The 15650-nt window shown below is 50.6% G+C and overlaps 1 protein-coding gene across 1 annotated transcript in view; it reads left to right on the forward strand.

Moving 5' to 3' along the window:
- The first annotated feature begins 9750 nt into the window (after window positions 1-9750).
- LOC136592519 (vomeronasal type-2 receptor 26-like) overlaps window positions 9751-15650 on the forward strand; it is a 70741-nt gene continuing 64841 nt past the window's right edge. Inside the window, exons 1-2 of the mRNA XM_066588604.1 lie at window positions 9751-9825; window positions 11203-11226. Coding sequence (XP_066444701.1) covers window positions 9751-9825; window positions 11203-11226 — 99 coding nt within the window. The remainder of the gene's footprint in view (window positions 9826-11202; window positions 11227-15650) is intronic.

A 15650-nucleotide genomic window follows, 5' to 3' on the forward strand; every position in this document is an offset into this window, starting at 1 on the left:
AGCCAATGAGACCATCACCCATTCCTAGTGACGTGACCAAAGGGTATAAGACCCCATGTAATCTGTAATAAAGTGCGCAGTTATGTCCCCGTGTGAGGAACTATACCAGACCTCCGTGTGTGGTGTCTCTTCTTTACCGCCGGCAGCGGGGCATTAGGGTGGGCCTGATTGGTGCTGTACGCAGAATTTCCCTGACAGTGTGACGCAAGGTGCCGTGAGTTACATAGCTAGGGGAAATCCATGTGTCCGCACACACTTCATTCTGTGTATTTGTCAGGCAGCTGAACAGCGCTATGGGCAACCTTTGTGCACCCACAGTATAGGCAGATGTCTGAAACTTTTCTGTTGCAAGAGTATAGGTGAACCCGTCAAACCTTTCAGTTGGGAATGTATAGGTGGACCCCTGAAACTTTTCTGTTGCAAGATTATAGGTGAAGCCCTCAAACCTTTCAATAGCAAGTGTAAAGGTGGACCCCTGTAACATTTCTGTAGCAAGAGTCTAGGCGAACCCCTCAAACCTTTTAGCAGCAAGTGTATAGGCGGATGCCAGTATCATTTCTGTAGCAAGTGTATAGGTGAATCCCTTAAACCTTTCAATAGCAAGTGTATAGGTGGACCCCTGTAACATTTCTGTAGCAAGAGTCTAGGCGAACCCCTCAAACCTTTCAGTAGCAAGTGTATAGGCGGACCCCAGTAACAGTTATTGTTACCATACAGCGCGGCACGGGGTCCCGCAGTCGGCGCGCGTCGCTCCGGCGTCGGCTCCAGCAGCCTGGAGCCCTGTGTCGAGGTCATTCCAGCAGCTTGGGTTGGCCAGTGGGCGGCGGCGTGGGCGTGCCCGCCCGTAGGGTGCCGCCCGCACTCCTCTGTGCTTCTTATACAGCAGCGGGTGGAGTTGCCTCCTCCCACTCTCCGCCCCTGGGCGGAACCTTGTGGTTAAAAGACTGGCAGTGACCTGAGCTCACTGCCAGTTATTGGTTCTGCATGCACCTAGCCAGTCTGTCTGCGGTTCTGCTCAGCCAGTCCCTAGTTGTCGGTCAGCTCCCTCTGGTCCCCTATTACTCAGTCTGTTTTTGTTGGTTCTATTTGCCTCTAATCTAGTCTGGCCCAGTCAGCACTAGTTGCTATCCAGCACCCTGCCAGTTTGCCTGTGAGTTCCATCTCCAGCCTTGTAAGTTTTGTTGGTCTGATTCATCTGCCTCCTCTGTCGGCACTCTGTTCCCCCCATTAGGTAGTTTCCTGCTTGTCAGCCGCCAGGTCCCTAGCCAGGGCAGGGACCGCCGTCCAGTTGTCCGCCTGGGGTTAGCCAGGGCCGAGGCAAGTAGGCAGGGACAGTGGGGTGCGGGAAGATCAGGGCATCCCACTTGGCGCTCGGGGGGCAGAGTGCCGTAACATAATAACTGGCCCTTAAAATATTGTTTTTCTTTTCATGGCGGCGATCAGCGCCCTTGCAAACCAGCTGCAAGACCTGGTGCCGGTGATCCGGGATTTGTCAGCTCGCATGGTGGCCCAGGAGCAGTGGGCGTTGTCGCAGGGGCAGAACGCCTTTACCTGTCCCGAACCCAAGTGCCCTCTTCCTGAGGTGTTCTCTGGGGAGAGGAACAAGTTTTTTGTTTTTCAACAGGCGTGTCGCCTGTTTTTTCGGATGGGTCCCCATTCTTCCGGCTCGGAGGTCCAGAGGGTCGGGCTTATAATGTCCCTGCTGCGGGGCTCTGCCCAGACCTGGGCCTTTTCCATTCCCGAGGGTTCCCCCTCCCTGCAGTCGGTGGACTCCTTTTTTCAGGAACTCGGGGGTATCTTCGATGAACCGGACCGAGTGGGGTTGGCGGTTTCGCGGTTGCTGGCGCTGCACCAGGGGTCGTTTTGTGTGGAGGATTATTGCTCCAATTTCAGACGCTATGCGGGCGATACTGCATGGAACGATAGCGCCCTGAAAGACGTTTTTATGCAAGGTCTCTCGGACGCGGTCAAAGAACTGTTGATCTCCCATCCCGTTCCCGGGTCCTTAAAGGAGGCTATGGAGTTAGCAGTGAAGGCAGATAGGAGGCTCAGGGCTGGGAAGCAAGATAGACTGACCCATAGAGTCAGGGAGGTAATTTGTCCTGTTCCCTCCCTGTCCGTACCAGTCTCTGTTCCCGAACCTATGGAACTGGACCCGCTGGACCCCAAGGAGCGACGCCGGATTCGGTTATTACATCATCTCTGTCTCTACTGCGGGAAAGCTGGACATCGGGTGATAACTTGCCCCGGGAGGCCTCAGCGTCCACAGTCTGAATCGGCAGAAAGACTTCCAGTCCTAGGCGATTGCAGGGAGGGTCGCCTAGGACCTCAGGTACGTCCTAGACTTCTGATACCCTGCCAGGTTAGATTCCGGCACTTCTCCCGCCTAGGGCAGGGGTTTATTGATTCCGGAGCAGCTGCTAACCTGATTAGCATGCGTCTCGTTGAGCCCCTGAGGGCTGAACTTGTGGCGCTGAAGACGCCAATTCGTTTTGCTAGCATTGATGCTACTCCTCTTGCTTCGGGCTTGGTACGATGGAGGACCCCAGTGTTACAACTCATGGTGGGGGGTCGCCATTCGGAAGGTCTATCATTCCTGGTGATGGAGAAAATGTCGGTAGACATGGTACTAGGGATGCCGTGGCTGGCGTTGCACAACCCCCAATTCGATTGGGCCACTGGGGAGCTAACCCAGTGGGGGCCGTCCTGCCATAGCCATCGCGCTCCCCCTCCTCCCTGCTCAGTCGATACCGCACTCAGTCCCCGAGGTATCACTTACCCTCACACCCCGTCCGCCCGTCCTGCTGCTGATGTCGCCGCCGGTGCGCTGCAGGGGGGACGGAAGAAAGGGGTGGGGTCTCGTATGCAGTTGCATTGTGAGGAGAGTCGGTCGGTATTTGAGCCGTACAGGGTGGGACAGAAGGGGCACCGGTCCTCTGGAAATCGCAAAAGGAGGGGTCGCACGGGGTGCCATAAGTCCTTGTCGAAACCTGTTGTCTCTTCGGTGATGCCCACCTCCGGTCCCCCGCCGCCCACCCTGGTCTGTGATGAAGTTGAACACAAGGCCCAGGAGGTCCTGGATTCTTGCCGGGGGCCAGGAACCGTACAATATTTGGGGGCCCGGAAGAGTTTTTTGGAGTATGATAGCTCAGATGACAGTGATTTTAAAGTTAGAGATGCCTCAGATTTTGAAGGCAGCGTCATTGGTAGCGAGGATGGGTCAAAAGACAGTGGCGAATGGTTGGACATTGACTCGGAAGACGACCTGAAACATGACGATATGTCAACGGTTGGCCCTGAAGGAAATGGGGCAGCCACAGACTACCGAAGTCATGGACCTGAGGATCAGTCCATGGTGTCCGCTCAGGAGGGTCACATTCTCGGGTTGGTACAGCGTTTTCACAGCCGTTGCCTGGATAAGCCTGGTCGAGTTTCCGGGGGCCCGGAGGTCCCCCGTCAGAGGAGGGGTAATGTTACCATACAGCGCGGCGCGGCACGGGGTCCGGCGGTCGGCGCGCGTCGCTCCGGCGTCGGCTCCAGCAGCCTGGAGCCCTGTGTCGAGGTCATCCCAGCAGCTTGGGTTGGCCAGTGGGCGGCGGCGTGGGCGTGCCCGCCCGTAGGGTGCCGCCCGCACTCCTCTGTGCTTCTTATACAGCAGCGGGTGGAGTTGCCTCCTCCCACTCTCCGCCCCTGGGCGGAACCTTGTGGTTAAAAGACTGGCAGTGAACTGAGCTCACTGCCAGTTATTGGTTCTGCATGCACCTAGCCAGTCTGTCTGCGGTTCTCCTCAGCCAGTCCCTAGTTGTCGGTCAGCTCCCTCTGGTCCCCTATTACTCAGTCTGTTTTTGTTGGTTCTGTTTGCCTCTAATCTAGTCTGGCCCAGTCAGCACTAGTTGCTATCCAGCACCCTGCCAGTTTGCCTGTGAGTTCCATCTCCAGCCTTGTAAGTTTTGTTGGTCTGATTCATCTGCCTCCTCTGTCGGCACTCTGTTCCCCCCATTAGGTAGTTTCCTGCTTGTCAGCCGCCAGGTCCCTAGCCAGGGCAGGGACCGCCGTCCAGTTGTCCGCCTGGGGTTAGCCAGGGCCGAGGCAAGTAGGCAGGGACAGTGGGGTGCGGGAAGATCAGGGCATCCCACTTGGCGCTCGGGGGGCAGAGTGCCGTAACAGTTATGTAGCAAGAGTATAGGGGGACACCTGTAATATTTCTGTAGCAAAAGCATAGGCGGACCCATGTAACATTTATGTAGCAAGAGTATAAGCGAATCCCAGTAACATTTCTGTAGCAAGGGTATAAGCGAACCCCAGTAACATTTCAATTGCAAGAGTATAGGCGAACCCCGTAACCTTTCAGTCGCAAGTGTACAGGCGGACCCCTGCAACAATTATGTAGCAAGAGTCTAGGCAAACCCCTCAAACCTTTCAGTAGCAAGTGTATAGGCGGACCCCAGTAACATTTATTTAGCAAGAGTATAGGCGGACCCCTTTAACATGTATGTAGCAAGAATATAGGCAGATCCCAGTAAAATTTTTGTAGTAACAGTATAGGCAAACCCCTCAAACCTTTCAGTATCAAGTGTATAGGCGGACCCAAGTAACATTTATGTAGCAAGAATATAAGAGAACCCCAGTAACATTTCTATAGCAAGAGTATAGGCGGACCCCTCAAACCTTTCAGGAGCAAGTGTATAGGCGGACCCCAGTAACATTTATTTAGCAAGAGTATAGGCGGACCCCTTTAACATGTATGTAGCAAGAATATAGGCGGATCCCAGTAACATTTTTGTAGTAACAGTATAGGCAAACCCCTCAAACCTTTCAGTATCAAGTGTATAGGCGGACCCAAGTAACATTTATGTAGCAAGAATATAAGAGAACCCCAGTAACATTTCTATAGAAAGAGTATAGGCGGACCCCTCAAACCTTTCAGTAGCAAGTTTATAGGCGGACCCCTTTAACATTTATGTAGCAAGAGTACAGGCAGATAGAAAATGTACTTTAAAATGCGCCTCACTTGCAGTTTAAAAATGCTTTTGTAGCTAAATGAAAGGTGGACTTACCCGGTGCCAGAAGGGTTAATCCGGTGGTGAAGGAGTTAACCCCTCTGCACCTGTTGTCCACGTTTGCCTTCAGCAGGTTTCTTGCTTCTCCATGTTTCTTTTTTGGAGTGGCGTCCAGGGATATCCTTTCACCGTGTTTGCAAGCACGGTCGGGCTGGATAACTTAGTATAAAAGTAAAAAATAAAAACTATCCCGCGCCTTGGCAGAAAACCAATCTCTTTTTATTCTTTAAAACAACGCGTTTCAACACAATATGTGTCTTTTTCAAGTTCATCATTTCTGCCAAGGCGCGGGATAGTTTTTATTTTTTACTTTTATACTAATTTATGTAGCAAGAATATAGGAGAACTACAGTAACATTTCTATAGCAAAAGTATAGGTGGACCCCTCAAACGTTTCAGTAGCAATTGTATAGGCGGACCCCAGTAACATTTCTATAGCAAGAGTATAGGCGGACCCCAGTAACATTTCTATAGCAAGAGTATAGGCGGACCCCTCAAACGTTTCAGTAGCAATTGTATAGGCGGACCCCAGTAACATTTCTATAGCAAGAGTATAGGCGGACCCCAGTAACATTTCTATAGCAAGAGTATAGGCGGACCCCAGTAACATTTCTATAGCAAGAGTATAGGCAGACCCCAGTAACATTTCTGTAGCCAGAGTATAGGCGAACCCCTGTAACATTTCTGTAGCAAGAGTGTAGGCCAACCCCTGAAACATAGGTGCAGCAAGAGTATATGCGAACACCTGAAAAAATGTCGTGACCAAGAGTGTAGGCGAAGGCCGGAAAAATTTGTTAGATAACAGTGTAGGCAAAGGCATGAAATTCGGTGTACCAAGAATACAAGTGCACCACTGAAAAATTGCTCAAACGCGAGGGCAGGTGAAACCCATAAACATTTTTTAAAGACACAGCTCGCTGTTACTTAATTTGTAAGCCCTCTGAAAAGATTGGTTTCAGTTAGAGTATAAAAACTTTTGAAGCTTTTAAAAATTGTAAAAAACTTTTAAACAGAGCCTTTTTGACGGCAGAAAAATTGGCAGTTCAGCGTGATGACATGATGTTTTAGGAGGAGGAGGAGTAACAATATCCGAGAGGGATTGATGAAGCTAATTCCCCCTTTTTTGTGATGATAGAGGATGCATTTTTATCCTGTTGCAGCGAAAAGAATCATTAGGTTCTGTTGCTTTCTGCCGTTGGAGAAGAGAAGTTTGGGGAAATCCAGCCTTTGTTCATCTTTATGAGTGTAAGCATGTCGGCACTGGCAGTTGACAGGCAGGTACACTTATCGTGATGATTCCCGCAGCTGCACTAAACACCCTCTCTGATAAGAAGCTAGTGGCAGGGCAGGCCAGCACCTCCAGGGCGTACAGCACCAGTTCGTGCCATGTGTCCAGCGCAGACACCCAATAGTTGTATAGAGCAGAGGGATCAGGGATAACGGTGGTATGATCGGCTATGTACTCCCTCACCATCTTTTTACAGTGCTCTCTTCGACTCAGCATTGACTGGGGAGTGGTGACACAGTCTTGCTGGGGTGCCATAAAACTAGCAAAGGCTTTGGAGAGTGTTCCCCTGCCTGCGCTGGACATGCTGCCTGATCCCCGCGCGTCCCCTGCTAGTTGGCCCTCGGAACTGCGTCTTCTGCCACTAGCGCTGTCAGATGGGAACTTTAGTATCACTTTTTCCACCAGGGCCCTGTGGTATTTCAACACTCTCGTACCCCTTTCCTCTTCGAAAATGAGAGTGGAAAGGTTCTCCTTATACTGCGGGTCAAGAAGGGTGTACACCCAGTAATCCGTGTGGGCCAGAAAGCATCTAACGCGAGGGTCACAGGAAAGGCAGCCTAACATGTATTCAGCCATGTATGCCAGGGTCCCAGCACGCATCACATCGCTGTTCTCACTTGTAGGATGACTTTCAGGATTATCCTTCTCCTTCTCCTCCTCCTGTTCAGCCCATACACGCTTAACAGATGAGAGGCAAACAGCATGGGTACCCTCTGCAGTGTGGCCAGCAGTCTCTTCCCCCTCCTCCTCCACATCCTCTCCCTGCTCCAAAACGCGCTGAGATATAGACATGAGGGTGGTCTGGCTATCAAGTGACATACTGTCATCCCCCGTTTCCTGTTTCAACTGCAAAGCTTTGGCCTTATGCTTAGCAGCGAACTTCTCAGCAGACAAAGCAGCGGGATGGTAACACTAATGATGGCTGCATCACCGCTCACTATTTGGGTAGACTCTTCAAAGTCTCCGAGGACCTGGCAGATATCTGCCATCCATGCCCACCCCTCAATAAAGAATTATGGAGGCTGACTACCACTACGCCGCCCATGTTGCAGCTGGTATTCCACTATTGCTCTACGCTGCTCATACAGCTTGGCCAACATGTGCAGCGTAGAATTCCAGCATGTGGGCACGTCGCACAGCAGTTGGTGCTCTGGTAGCTGAAACCAACGTTGCAGGGTCCTCAGAGTGAATGCGTACGTGGTGCACTTGCGGAAATGTGCGCAGACGCGGCGCACCTTGCCGAGCAGGTCAGACAAGTGGGGGTAGTTTTTCAGAAACTGCTGAACCACCAGATTGAAGTTGTGGGCCAGGCATGGCACGTGTGTAGGGCTGCCGAGCTGTAGAGCCGCCACCAGGTTATGGCCATTGTCACACACCACCATGCCCGGTTGGAAGCTCAGCGGTGAAAGCCAGAGGTTGTTCTGCTCTGGCAGACCCTGCAGCAGCTCGGGGGCCATGCGCCTCTTGTCACCTAAGCTGATTATTTTCAGCACGGCTTGCTGACGCTTGCCCACCGCTGTGCTGACGCGCCGCGCGCTACCGACTGCTGGCGATGTGCTCATACTTAATTGAGAGGTAGAGGTGGCAGAGGAGGAGGAGGGGAGGGTTCGGAGGAGGTGGCATAAAACGCTGCAGATACCAGCACCAAGGTAGGACCCGCTATTCTGGGTGTGGGTAGGACGTGAGCAGCCCCAGGCTCTGACCAAGTTCACCCAATGTGCCATTAGGGAGATATAGTGGCCCTGCCCGCCAGTACTTGTCTATGTGTCCGTGGTTAAGTGGACCTTCCCAGTAACCGCGTTGGTGAGTGCACGATTTATGTTGCGGGAGACGTGCTGGTGTAGGGCAGGAATGGCACTCCGGGAAAAATAGTGGCGACTGGGGACCGCCATCATGTTTTTTAAAGCCTCCGTTTCCACAAGCCTGTATGGCAGCATCTCCAGGCTTATTAATTTGGCAATGTGCACGTTAAAAGCTTGTGCATGCGGGTGGGTGGCGGCGTGTTTGCACTTTCGCTCCAACGCTTGTGTTAGCGACAGCTGAACGCTGCACTGAGAGACATTGCTGGATGGAGTGGAGGGCAGTGGAGGTGAGAATGTGGGTGCAGGCCAGGAGGCGCTCGTGCCTGTGTCCTGGGAGGGGGATTGGATCTGTGTGCCAGGTTGGGGCACTGGGGAAGAGGCAGTGGTGTGACCTGGAGGCGGTGAATGGCCTTCGTCCCACCTTGTGGAGTGCTTGGCCATCATATACCTGCACATGCTGGTGGTGGTGAGGCTGGTACTGGTGGCTTCCCAGCTGATCTTGGTGCGACACTGGTTGCACACCACTGTTCGTCGGTCGTTCACGCTCTCACTAAAAACATCCACACCCTTGAACACCTAGCCCTCTGCACGGAGGCTTGCCGCAAGGGGGTGTTTTGGGAAACAGTTGGGGGATTCTTCACTCTGGCACTGCCTCTACCCCTGGCCACCCCACTGGCTCTTTCAACCTGTCCTGCTGCTGCACTTGCCCCCCCCCCCTCTGAAGCCCTGTCCTCAGTAGGCTTAGCAAACCAGGTGGGGTCAGTCACCTCATCGTCCAGCTGCTCTTTCTCCGAATCCTCTGTGCGCTCCTCCCTCGGACCTACTGCCCTTACTACTACCTCACTGACAGACAATTGTGTCTCATCATCCTCAACCACAGAAAGCTCTTGAGACAGTTGCCGGAAGTCCCCAGCCTCATCACCCGGACTCCGGGATCTTTCCAAAGGTTGGGCATCGGTCACGACAAACTCCTCAAGTGAGAGAGGAACCAGTTTTTTCCCACTCATGTCAGGGACCCGTGAACAGTTCCCGGGAGTCTCCCTGATTAGAATGTCATTTTGATGGAGTGAGGAGGTTGGGATGAAGGAGGAGCAGCCAGAGTATTCAGAGTTGCAGTCCCTGGGCCGGAAGTAGTGGACTGCGTAGAAGACTGGTTGGTCGATACATTGCTGGACGCGTTTTCTGCCATCCACGACAGGACCTGCTCACACTGCTCTGTTTGTAATAAAGGTCTACCACACGGACCCGTAAATTGTGATATGAAGCTGAGGAGCCCAGAAACTTGCCTCTCTTGTAATCCCACAGCAGTCGGCTGTGATTCACCACGCCAAGGAACTCGGCCTGTGCCAACACCCTCACTTGGAGGTCCGCATCCTTGACCCTTACCCCTACTCCTCATCATGGCAGATTAAGAATAGAGCAGGGCCCAAATTTATTATCCCACTGTACAGCATTGACAACTGTGCTTAATTCACTGCACACAAAGACTTGGAAATAGCGGAGCCTCTATGCTGTGACTTCAAAAAATTAACCCGCTGTTTTGCGCTGATACCTAGGGGTAATTTACCGCTCGCAGAGACTTGTAGATAATAGAGGCTGTATGGAGTGGGAGAAGACTCTAAAGCGAGTGGCTAGTGCTTGTAACTGCGGTAATCTCAACCTCACCAAGGAAAGGGTATTGTGAGACGCTCTGCACAGCGGCAGAGCTGAAATACTTTGCAGTGGCCCAGGAAATATTACAGTACTGTTTATCGGTGAGACCTCTGTCTAATGCACTGCAGACATTGAACAATATAGCTGAAATAGTTTGCAGTAGGCTAGGAAATATTACAGAGCAGTTTCACGGTGAGAGCTGGTTGTACGGCACTGTAGGCTGAGAAAGCTATTACTGAAAGGCTGGGAACAGGCCTAGATGCGTAATAAAAAATGAATGCACTACTACTCCCAGCAGGCCACAACTATAATGCACATGGTCAGATGTAGCCCTAAGAAGGACTGTTGGGAATCTTGCACAGAGGATCAGGAGGGCTGTATAACTTTCCCTATATAGGCAGCACTGTCCCTAAACTCTGCATAATATACTGCAGACTGAGAACGCTATAGCTGGAATGGCCTGCACAGCCCGAGATGCTTAAAAAAAAAAAAAAGGTGCACTACTGCTCCCAGCTAGCCACAGCAGTAATACACACTATGAAGAGTAGCCCTAAGAAGGACCGTTGGGGTTCTTGAAGACAGGATCCTACGCTAACACTATCCCTGAATGAGCAGCAGCAATTTCCCTAACCTCTGCCAGCATGCGTTTGAGGCGAGCCGCAGGCGGGACCAGTTTAAGTACTCAGCGGTCACCTGATCTCGCCAGCCACTCACTACTGTGGGGAGGAGAGAGGGCTGGCACGTCACAGCAGGAAGTGGTAATGCCTTCCCCGCATGTCTATTGGCTAGAAAATGGTGCGGAACATGCGGGGAAGGAAATGCAATTGACTCGAGTACCGCGTGGTGTTCGTCTCGAATAACGAGCAACTCGAGTACCCTAATACTCGAACGAGTATCAAGCTCAGACGAGTGTGCTCGATCATCTCTATCACCGAGTCATTCAGTCAGTGAGTCAGTCAGGTAGTGAGTCAGTCAGCGAGTTAGCAGGGGGAGCTGTCAGTCAGTGTGTCAGTCAGGCAGTGAGTTAGTCAGTCAGCAAGTTAGTCAGTAAGTCACTTGGTCAGTTAGAGCCAGTCAGTCAGTGAGTCAGTCAGTCAAGGAGTGAGACAGTGAGTCAGTCAGTGAGTCACTCAGGTAGTGAGTGAGACAGTGAGTCAGTCAGTGAGTCAGTCAGTCAAGGAGTGAGACAGTGAGTCAGTCAGTGAGTCACTCAGGTAGTGAGTGAGTGAGGGCTCCCACAAACTTGCGTTTGCATTTTTTGTTAACGTGATTGTCAATGGGACTTTTTTAATGTTAAAAACGCAACGCAATGCACCAAAAACGCAAGTTGCGCTGCGTTGCGTTTTTAACATTAGAAAGTCCCATTGACAATCGCCTTAACAAAAAACGCAAACGCAAGTGTGTGGGAGCCCTTAGTCAGTCAGTCAGTGAGGGAGTCAGTCAGCGAGTTAGTCAGCTAGTGAGTCAGTCAGTTATTAAGTTAGTCAGTCAGTCAGTCAGCGAGTGAGTCAGTCAGCGAGTCAGTTAGGCAGTAAGTAAGTTAGTCAGCGAGTGAGTCAGTTAGTCAGTGAGTCAGTCAGCAAGCAGTCAGTCAGTGAGTCAGTCAGGCAGCAAATCATTGAGTCAGCGAGTCAGTCAGTCAGTCAGTCAGTTAGTGAGGGCTTTCACCTTCATATATATAGATATCTTCTGACATTGAGAAGCGATTCTTAAAGGGGTTGTCCCGCTGTGACAAATACATCTATACTTACCTGATCAAGTACCCCCCCCCCTATATTTACCTGTCCAATGTCCTTGGATACAGCAATTCCAGCAGTGTCTCATGCACGCGCATGCACAGTCCACTCACCCCATGGCTCTCACTGACGGTCTGGACCTTAAGATGAGGAAGAACAGCGGCTTCCCCCTGTGAACTGTCCTCAGCTGTAGGGTAAATTTGGGATGGGGGGCTTATGTATGTTACTGTTTATGTGCTGGGGAGGGGGGCTGTCAGAGCAATTTGTCGGGCCGGGGGAAAGGGGCTGTCACAGTAATTTTTCTTGCGGGGCTGTCACAGTAATTTGTCAGGCAGGGAGACTGTCACAGTAATTTGTCGTGGGGGTGGGGGGAAGGGTTTCTTTCACAGTAATTTGTAGTGGGGGTAGTGGGGGGAGGGTTGCTGTCACAGTAATTTGTAGTGGAGGGAGGGTTGCTGTCACAGTAATTTGTCAGGGTGGGGGGCTATCACAGTAAATTGTAGTGTGAGGGAAGGGGTGCTGTCACAGTAATTTGCTGCGGGGGTAGGGGGAAGGGTGCTGTCACAGCAATTTTTCATGGGGGTGGGGGCTGTCACAGTAATTTGTCATGGGGGAAGGGTGCTGTCACAGTAATTTGTTGTGGGGGGGTGGACTGATGCTGCTTGGGCTACTATTGTGGGGTTACTATTACTGCTGTGACTATAATTGTGGGGGCACTGATGCTGTTAGGGCTACTATTGTGGGGGCACTGATGCTGCTGAGCTATGATTGGGGGTAACTAATGCTGTTGTTGATACAATTGTGGGGGCCTAATGCTGCTGTGGCTACAATTGTGGGGGCACTGATGCTCCTGTGGCCACTATTGTGGGGGCACTATTACTGTTGTGGCTATAATTGTGGGGGCACTAATGCTGCTGTGGCTATAATTGTGGGGAAACCTATGCTGTCGTGGCTACAATTGTGGGGGGCTGATGCTGCTGTGGCTACAATTGTGGGGGCACTGATGCTCCCGTGGCCACTATTGTGGGGGCACTATTACTGTTGTGGCTATAATTGTGGGGGCACTAATGCTGCTGTGGCTACAATTTTGGGGGCACTATTACTGGGGATAGTATTGTAGGGGCACTGATGCTGCTGAGGCTATAATTGTGGGGAAACTTATGCTGTCGTGGCTACAATTGTCGGGGGCTGATGCTGCTATGGCTACAATTGTGTGGGCACCGATGCTGCTGTGGGTATTTTTATTGGGCACTATTACTGCTGTGGCAATAATAATTTGGGCACTGATGCTGTTTGGGCTATATTGTGGGGCACTGATGCTGCTGAGGCTATAATTGTGGGGAAACCTATGCGGTCGTGGCTACAATTGTCGGGGGTCTGATGCTGCTGTGGCTACAATTGTGTGGGCACTGATGCTGCTGTGGGTATTTTTATGGAGCACTATTACTGCTGTGGCAATAATAATTTGGGCACTGATGCTGTTTGGGCTATATTGTGGGGGCACTGATGCTGCTGTGGCTACAATTGTGTGGGCACTATGTGAGAGTACCATGTGAGGGACTGTGGGAGCACCGTGTTATGTGGGAGCACTATGTTATGTGAGGTCACTGGGGGGGGCACCGTTAGGAGACACTGTGGGAGTACCATGTGGTGGCACTATGTGGGGGCAGTGTAGGAGCATCATGTTATGTGGGGGTGCACTGTGGGGGCACCATGTTATGCGGGGGCACTATGTGGGGGCAGTGTGTGGTGGTACTTTATTATGTGGGGACACACTGTGGGGGAACTATGTAGGTAAAGCATGGGGGGGCACTGTGGGGGCACCATGTCATGTGGGGGCAATGTGTGGGGGGCACTATGTTATCTGGGGGCACACTGTGGGGGGGGGCAATGTCATGTGGGTGCACTATACTATGTGGGGGTGCACTGTGGGGACACAATGTCGTGCGGGGACACAATGATGTGACTGTGCTGTCCCAGTGGCCAGTGATGAGGGGACATGCCAGGGAGATGAAGGAACCTCCTGCTACATCTGTCACAGCTCTAGCAGGAGATGACGATGCTTTCTTTCAGCGTGCACCTCTCGTCGGTCTTCCAGTCATGTGACCACCATCATCGGGACCGCGCCCGCTAAGGAGGAGAGAGAGCAGTGCATCATGGGTACTACCCCAGCGGTGCCATCTTTGAAAGTTTGTATAGGTCAGCTGTACAAGGAGAAGATAATGAATAAAAGGTGAGCAGAATATGGTTTCTATGTGTAATGCTGGATTGTAGGATGCTTTCACTTCACAGGCAGTAATGCAGCCCCTTTAATTACTGGGTATATCTGGGCCTCTGCAGCAGGGAGGCACAACATTCCATCGGCCATCAGATTCCAGTACTTCGATGTATAGAATGAACTTCTGGGACCAAGTACAGTAGGCTCCGATCTCCAGAGCTATAGGCGCTCCATGCTCGGCCTCATAGCCTGAGCCCTATAGAGGGGTCATATGAGGACATGATGAGGCTTATTTCAGTTACATTATTTATATTTGTGTTCAACTCATTTACATAAGATACAGTTAAGATAGCCAAAGGGGAACAACCTTATATTAACCCCTTAATGGCACGGACCCTTTTTATAATCCATTTTTGTTTTCACTGCCCCTCTTTTTAAAAATCCTAACTCATTTATTTATCCATCGACGTAGGAGGGCTTGTTTTTGTGGGACAAGTTGTATTTGCTAATGGTACTAGAAAATGTACTGAAAAACTTTAAAAAAACTGTAAGTGGAGTAAAATGAAAAAAAGAATGCAAAACAACATTCCGCCATCTTTCAGTGCGTCTTGTTTCTACGGCGCACAAACTGCACCAAAATGACATAACTTTATTCTATGGGTCACTATGATTACTACGATTCCAAAGTTATACAGTTTTTTTTGTTGTACTACTTTTTTTTCAGACATTTTGGAATACATACGACTTTTTGATCGCTTCTTATTGTATTTTTTTCTGGGAGACGGGGTGACTGAAAGTGCGTTTTTGAGGTTCTTTATTTTTTTCCGGACGATGTTCCCCATTTGGGGTAAATAAGCCACTACTTTGATAGATCGGACTTTTATGGACGCAGTAATTCCAAATACTTATTTTATGATTTAGATTCTTTTATTAAAAGTATTGGCATGCCACCTTTCTGCATGTACACTTTATTATAAGTGTCCTTATTTGAGAAGAATTATCTTGTAACCGATTCTGGTTCAGATAGAAGGATGACAATTCTGTCTCTACTAGGAACATTGTATGCTAGCATTTAAATATCAAATCGCTTTGGTGTAACTGACCATGTATTGGCCATATAGTAGGAGCATAATTATGGTTCACAGTCCCTCAGAAATGTTTTCCTCCACAATTAATGTGTTCTGGTTGGCAAACATCTATTTTCTAAATCAACTGAGTTCATACCCTTTTTCAGGATGTCCAACAGGGATTCATCCATCTATCACGTCATCACACGGCCGGCCTGCCTCTGGCGTATGCCAGGGTCTCCTATGACAACACGCCGGTCTTGTCATGTCATCAGTGGCGCTGAGCGTGGTGACATCATCACGTCATGCCGCCGATCACGTCACGTGGCCTCTCAGGATGCCCAGCACAGTGACGTCACCACAGCACACAGACGATCATATCACGTGACCCCTTAGGACGTCACGGCAATTCCCGTTTTACAAATGGGTTGCACTGGGCGTCCCACTGACGTCTGATAAGCGGTCATCATGGCGATCATTATGCGTCGATTGACCGGACACTCAGGGACGCCTTATCTTCACCACAGTAATGGGTTTCTCTATACTGCAAACATTACTAATACCTATGAGAGGGGACATGGTGGTAGTGAGCAATGATCCTGTATCGTTCATTGTTTACATCAGTAATGAGGGGGAGTGTCAATCATGTACCCCCTCCTATGGGTGGAGCACAAACGCCATATATTCCCTGCAACTCCTCTTTGGCGGTTGATACTCTAGTCCACCATCAGGGCTATGAGTACTTTTTTATTTTTTATCTCTGATAGAGGGGTGATCTTTAAGAGGCGACTTTACTCGCAGCCCTAGTTAGCATTAATGTGGGGCT

The sequence above is a fragment of the Eleutherodactylus coqui genome, chromosome 1, assembly GCF_035609145.1.
Source record: "Eleutherodactylus coqui strain aEleCoq1 chromosome 1, aEleCoq1.hap1, whole genome shotgun sequence".
NCBI lineage: Eukaryota > Metazoa > Chordata > Amphibia > Anura > Eleutherodactylidae > Eleutherodactylus > Eleutherodactylus coqui.